Source organism: Nanorana parkeri, unplaced genomic scaffold (genome assembly GCF_000935625.1).
Source record: "Nanorana parkeri isolate BGI_ZX_2015 unplaced genomic scaffold, ASM93562v1 scaffold10, whole genome shotgun sequence".
Taxonomy (NCBI): domain Eukaryota; kingdom Metazoa; phylum Chordata; class Amphibia; order Anura; family Dicroglossidae; genus Nanorana; species Nanorana parkeri.
The window spans coordinates 5,384,167-5,391,331 of record NW_017306278.1 but is presented as its reverse complement, the minus strand read 5'-3'; the positions used below and the strand labels follow the sequence as shown (position 1 = coordinate 5,391,331).

Below are 7,165 nucleotides of genomic sequence, written 5' to 3'. Positions count from 1 at the left end.
ATCGGTGGGTCCAGGGAGAAGCGTCTCCTTCCATCGGTGGGTCCGGGGAGAAGCGTCTCCTTCCATCGGTGGGTCCGGGGAGAAGAGTCTCCTTCCATCGGTGGGTCCGGGGAGAAGAGTCTCCTTCCATTGGTGGGTCCATGGAGAAGCGTCTCCTTCCGTCGGCGGGTCTGGGGAGAAGAGTCTCCTTCCATTGGTGGGTGCGGGGAGAAGCTTCTCCTTCCATTGGTGGGTCCAGGGAGAAGCGTCTCCTTCCATCGGTGGGTCCAGGGAGAAGCGTCTCCTTCCATCGGTGGGTCCGGGGAGAAGAATCTTCCAACACTGGCGTTCATGGAGAAACGTTGGTGGTCAGTGGTACAGTCAATATCCATGCCAAACATTGGCCAAGATCAAGTTAAGGTCAGCATAAGCTACCTGGAGAGTGCACAATTTACAGTCAGTCTGTGCTGTCCAACTGAAGAGACTGCCGGTCTCCACCATGGTTCCAGGTACAATGGCCATGGTCTACAGACTTACTGGTTGTTAGGTAGTAAGGTGCCACTTCTAAAGAGCGAAAGCAGTATAAACATAGCACATGAAATGCTACAATAAGGGCAACGTATATTTACACATTATATATATATTTACATATATAAAGCTCCCGCGTAGATGGTACACAGGCAATTCACATGAAGGTTACTTACCTCGTATCCAAACTGTAACTCATCAGACGTAAGCATGATGATGTCATCATCGATGGCCAAGACGGCTTCAGTTTCAATCTCATCATAGGGAAAAAAGCGATTGCTCAACTTGTTCTCTTGTGTCCTGACCACCTTCAGAGGCACCCGGATCTTGGGCCAGAGAGATTCTGCAAGATGAAGGTCGACAAGATGGTAATGAACAGCCAGGAATAATAATAATAATAAAAAAAAAGAAGGCGGCGACACTTGGTGCTTCAAGTGGAACTCAAGTCCCATTTAAATATATTCAATAGCCACAAAGGATAGAAATCCAATTTGTGTGCACCAAATGCCTTTGCAAAACCGGATATTAAAATTTTTTTAAAAAGCAACTCCGGCCAACATGCCTCTGCTTCTGGGAGTCATGCCTGTAACGGTCAGTCTTGCAATGCCTCATGGGACTTGTAGTTCCACAACAGCTGGAGGGCCAGAGTCGCCCACCCCTGCTTTATGGCTAATGGTGACCAGTCCTCTTTAATAGAGCTTGGCCTGTTCAGATGAAAGGCAGCTCGGCGATCACAATCCGCCCCCCATCCCTATGATACATTAAACGTGGAAGAATTCCCTTCTCTTCTTTTAATTTGACCTTAGGAAAAAAGAAAAAAGGAATAAGTAAAATAAATGACTGCACTAGACAGGGACACCAAAGAGAGCAAATGAAGATAAATACTCTTAAAACATCACTCCGCTGCGGCCCATGTGTATATTCCCTGCAGTTCTCAAACGCCTGACCGCAGTATTTATTTAAATGAAATTAAACCGAAATGTTAGAGAGTGGGGGTGGGGTGGGGGGGAGACCTTGACGTCTCAGCAGACATTTCGAAGCAGCAGCCAAACGCGGCCTTGTTAATTATCACCCTTGTCGACTACTGTAAGGAGGCAGCGGAGCTCGCAGGAGTGTGTGCGCTCTGATGTTTCCCTCCATGATAACTTATTATTTAGATATAATTACCCGGCCCCGGCAAACATTCCCGGCCCGCTGAGCAAAAATATCACTTTACACGTCCTCGCCAGACATGTGTTGGGAACGCTAGAGCAGCTCGGCACTGGACAATGCACACTTAGTGCTGCGACGCAGCTGCCGCCGCTGACATCGAGCTCAATCCCTCCAGACTAGACTGGTCCCTGCAGCCTCCTCTCCCCCCGTGCTCCTGTGGTCCTTAGCACTGTCACATGGGACATGAAGAGAATCTTCAGCCCTGTGTAAGCTGCAACTAGAGCACCTCATAGATTACACAGGGGTTCCTCATCTTATTCCCCGTGGTAGAAAATAGAGGCGGGGAAGTCAACCATGAGCAACAGGGGGGTATTAATGTGAACTTGCTGCTTTACCCTACAAAGGCAACCTGGCAATGGACATGTGACTTGAAAAATGAATTAAAATGCATACTGTGCCTGCGGCTCCAAGCGACGAGGGAGCATGGAGCCGGCTTCCCGGCCAATCTGGAAGGCGGGCAGCGTGTAATAACTCGCTGCCCGACTTCCTGATACCGGAAGCTCAGGTATCGGGTTAGGCATCAGAGCATTTGGACGAGTACAGTGGCGTAACAACCGGGGGTGTTACTCGCCGAAATACTCGGCATCGATACCGATACTAGTATCGGTGCATCCCTACAAGCAACACTCTGCCCTCTACCGCAATGCACGTGTAAATACAAGAGCCTATTCACACGTACGGCGTGCAGAGACCTGCTCCCGGGAGGCACACATGCTGCATGTAATTGCATGCAGCAGCCTGTACCTCCCTATGGGAAGACAGTGTGCGCCCAACTACCTCTCATAGGGATGTACAGGCAATTACACTTAGCACCCTGCATGGGCGTACATGCTGTACGGATGTGCACAGTGTGAATGAGCCATATAGAGCTTCATAGATAATAATGGTAACTAGTTTTCATGTGTTCTTAGTGTGATGTGGTTAAAGGCTAAAGGTAACGGCATGAACGGGACCTACGACTATACAACCCACCATTAATTCTAAAACGTGCTAAAATATTTTTATTGCGCCGCCTGCCCACGCACAGTACTCTCAGATGTAAACGTGGGGTTGGGAAATTCTTTTGGTCACAGGCTGGAAGGTGGAATACTATTAAAGTCATCCATTCTCCCAGGGCAATTACAGGGGGATGGAAGCGGTCATAAAAAGGTGATCTCAGAAGAGTCATGGGGGGGGTTCTTATCTGCCACTGTCAGGAGTAATACCGACTTCAAACTCATTCCTCAGGCTTAACTTCTCAGAAACATCCTGCGTTTAATGGTCATTAAATGACAGCAGCTTTTAAATGATGAGGGCCATAACAGAGTGATAGGAGCTGGAGCAAAACCCGTGACCGCCTTGTAAAGGGCAATTTCAGCAACAGTACGCACATGGAAAGGAAATACAGGAATAGGTCTACCCGGCGAAAGGCTTGGAAAGCAACGCACATACTCTTGTGGCACCCCCGCCCCACCCCCGACTGTGCCATATGCAGCATAGCAATGGGAAGGTGACAACACTTTTCAAAACCCACTGATCTGCAGACTCTCACCATGGCGATCCATGACCGTGCAGGAAATAGTGCATGACAGCCTGATCACGGAATCGCCCACCGCCACCAATCTCTCTGGCAGTGCCTCTACTTTATAATGGCACCCGAGTTCAGCCGGGCGGATCACACGTTTACCCGCCACGATTCCTCCCGTGCAATCGCACACGATCGTAGCTAAAATAGCTGTGTGCCCTGTGTTGCAAAAAAAAGGTACATGTACCTTTTTTCTGCGATTGCCACATGGATGTAACCTCATTGAAATCAATGGGGCTGCACGGCAATCACTGTGTGCAATTGTGCACGACCGCGCGGCCGCAGGATGCGCATCCCGGGTCACCAAGGTCTGCACCTGCCCTTAGTCACTGCCCCAACCACTTTGCATGCTGGAAAACTACTACCGACAGCACTCATTTCTCGACCACTTCCTTACAAAGCAAACAAATCTCCACTGCAAGTCTCGCTTCGACCTTAAGGCTCCATTCACATATGGCGTTTGCTTTTTCTGTGCACAAAACCATGCGGTATGAGATCGTGCAATTTTTTTTTCATACATGCAAATTACTATAGCTGCAAACGCGCGGAATCCGCCCCTAAAATCACGCTTGGACAAATTTGAGGGACGCGCGGTTTCGTACCGCGCGGTCACCACAATAGTCTGAACAATGCACATTGGAATGCGTTTCTTTTTCTACGTTTAGCGCGGAAAACCGCTCATGTGTGAATAGAGGCTTAGATGGTGCGGTAATATAGAGAAGCTGCCAATGAAGACATTCTTACATCATAGGACTGAGAAAGACACCTTCCCATCCTTGTCTCTCAGAGGTCAGAGCATCCCATTTAGTCACTTTACACAGGCGGACAACAACCATGCAGGGGTGCTGCATACATTTAATGGAAAGTTTAAAATGGTTTATAAACTGGGTGTCAGAGAGGCTCTGTGCAATAAAAAGGTTATTTGCTAAATATTTTATACAAAATATAAAAATATCTAATCCATCTATTTATAAACTATACAGCCAGAAGTTATTGGACACATGACCATCACATACCTATATGAGCTACTTGCACATCCCATTCCAAAACCAGGTAGCTAACTCCCCTCTTGTGGGCATAATAGCCTCTACTCTTCTGGGAAGGCTTGGCACAAGATTTTGGAGTGTGTTTGTGGGAATTTGTGCCCATTCAGTCAGAAGGTCGTTTGTGAGGTCAGGTGCAGATGTTTGGATGAGAAGACTTGGCTCACAATTGGTGTTTCAATTCTTCCCAAAGGTGCTCCCATCCCACAGGTGTGCCCATTTAGCCAAAAGATAATTTGTGAGGTCAGGTGGTAATGTTGGATGAGAAGACCCGGCTCACAATTGGTGTCTCAATACAACCAAAGGTGTTGAGTAGGGTTGAGGCCAGGGATCTGTGCAGGACCACTTGAGTTCCTCCACCCCAATCCATGTCTTTATAGATCAGGCATTGTACACTTAAACTCAATAATTTGGAAGGCTCTCCACATACTTTTGGCCATACAGTGTAATATAGACTAAAAATGTTCATGGTTACCCTTCAGAGTAAGCTAATGCTTGCCCATGGAGGATAAAGTAACAGGTTGACTTCAATCCTTGGCCCCACATCTGCTTATACATACCCTCCCTTGCCTCCCACAAAGCTTTGTTGCTCCAAGAAGTGGTGTTACCTGCTCCACGTGACAATGCTGGTTCTTGGGCACTCACAGGGGTGGGGAGAAATTTCTAAGTGACTTGGGGCTTACACATGATTATTTCTCCACGCCCTTGAAGGCTGTACAGAACGATGCAGGTGAGTAGGGAATGCGAGAAAAGGGAAGCTGGTGGGGCACAGGTCTACTTTAAACAAGGCATGCTTTGGAAGAGATTACCTTCAGGTGGGTCCTTATTCTGGTTATTCCACACGACCAGTAGTTTGGATAGACTGGGGACTTTGGAAATTTCGGTAATGACCCGGAAAAGGCTCTCAATGCGGTCGTATGTCAGCACCACGGCGGTGAAGCCCTGAGACTGGGGTGGGATCAGCGGCAAGAAGAGAGGGTTGTTCACGCTGGTCCACTTCTTCAAGAGATATTTAAAAAAAAGTAATTAGTGGATTATAGTAAAAACTCAAAATAGTACAAAACAAACTATTGAAAACCCAGAGCACAAAAATCATGTTTTACCGCCTCTGTGGCCTGAACGCCAAAACTCTTTCAATGCCCACCTCAAGTTCTCTCCTCCCTTCTGTGAGCCCACCTCAAGTTCTCTCCTCCCTTCTGTGAGCCCACCTCGGCCTCATACCCATCAACTTAGATACTCACACTATAAAAGCCTGATTTCAGCAGGTGTGCTTCAACTCAATATGGACACAGACTTCTGGTAAGTTTGCTGGGTTAACACTATATTCATATGGATTTGTTTTTAAAAAACTGCTCAATACTACCAACATTTACCCAGATGGAGGTAAAAAACGGTGTCAATTTATGAGATATAAAGGGCTCAACTTTAGCTCCTGACAGCACCAAAAGGGTACCCACTATAAAACCCTGTTGCAGTTGGTGGACCTCCATTTTTGCTCTAGTCAGGCTGCATGTATTGACCCTATAGTTATTGTTGGGGTGATCTTGCCCACCCCTCATATAGGGACTGCTTTTGGATGTTCCATTGTATGGGGTATTCATTGCTTTGTCCCTCAATGGACAACAGAATTGTTTGTGTGCTCACTATAAAATCCCTTTCTCTGATGTTTGAGTGACACAGCTCCCTCCCATATTGTTGGGTAGACCTGTTGCTGCGGCTGCCCATACTGCTTGCTACAGTTGAGTATGCTTGGTTGGGAGGGGTTCGCTAACCTTCTCCCTTTTGCCTAGTATCCAATCCCCATTGAGGGCCTGCTTTTGGACATTCCATTGTGTGGGATATCTATTGCTTTGTCCCTCAATGAACAATGGAGAAAATGGGTTTCTTTGTACTCACCAAAAAAACCCTTTCTCTGATAGTTTGAGAACACATCAATGTATATCCTTGCAGTTGGTAGACCACCTTGTGTGCTCTAGTTTGGGCTGCAAGTGTTGGCCCCTACAGTTATTGTTGGGGTGTCCATGCCTACGTTTCATTTAAGGACTGCTTTTGGATGTTCCATTGTATAGGATATCCATTGCTTTGTCCCTCAATGGACAACAGAGAATGTTTGAGTGACACAACTTCCTCCCATATTGTTGCGTGGACCTGTTACTGTGGCTGTCCATACTGCTTGCTACAACTGAGTATGCTTGGTAGGGGTGGGCTTATGAAGTTGGCCCACCTTGTTCCTTTTGCCTAGTATCCAACCCTCCTGTAGGTGGCAGCATAACCTGTGGTATGGCTATACATTGCTGTGTTCTTCAATTAACAATATTAGGGCTGAAGCTAACAATTATTTTTATAATCAATTTAGTTAGCCGATTAACTTTGATTCCTCTCTATAACAATATAGATATTTACATTCAAAACAAAACTTTGTCCATGGGTAACCAGGTGCCTGTATGTGACAATGACAACACTGTGCTCACATAAAAGGGCAGAGCAAAGTTTGGGAAGTGGAAGGAGAAAAGCACAGCTCATTACAGCCAATGAGAGCACCCACACTTTCCACGGCCAGTGGAAAATCGCCCTCCGTAGTCCCGTGTCTCCGAAGCCTGAGCGAATTCCCTGGGAAAGGAAACGCGACGCAGTGTAGCAAAGACAGGACGCTGACACAAAGTGGGCACGCGGGAGCAAAAAAGTAAATAAAGGCGCCCACGATACAGACGGATTAAATGACTCAAACAAAACGACAGTTGTGCTTTTGCAAAGGAAAAAATTGCCAAGGAATCCATTAAAGAATGTTTTTTTTTCTTTTGGAGGGGGGGGGGGGGGAAGAACAAAAATAGATCTCCCA

The 7,165-nt window shown here is 46.9% G+C and overlaps 1 protein-coding gene across 1 annotated transcript in view; it reads right to left on the bottom strand.

The window, feature by feature from the left end:
• Positions 1–7,165, bottom strand: part of EXT2 (exostosin glycosyltransferase 2) — a 53,130-nt gene that overhangs the window by 13,559 nt on the left and 32,406 nt on the right. The window contains exons 9-10 of the mRNA XM_018555400.1: positions 5,136–5,325; positions 684–850 (exon numbers count right to left, since the gene is read on the bottom strand). Of these exons, the coding sequence (XP_018410902.1) occupies positions 684–850; positions 5,136–5,325 (357 nt within the window). The remainder of the gene's footprint in view (positions 1–683; positions 851–5,135; positions 5,326–7,165) is intronic.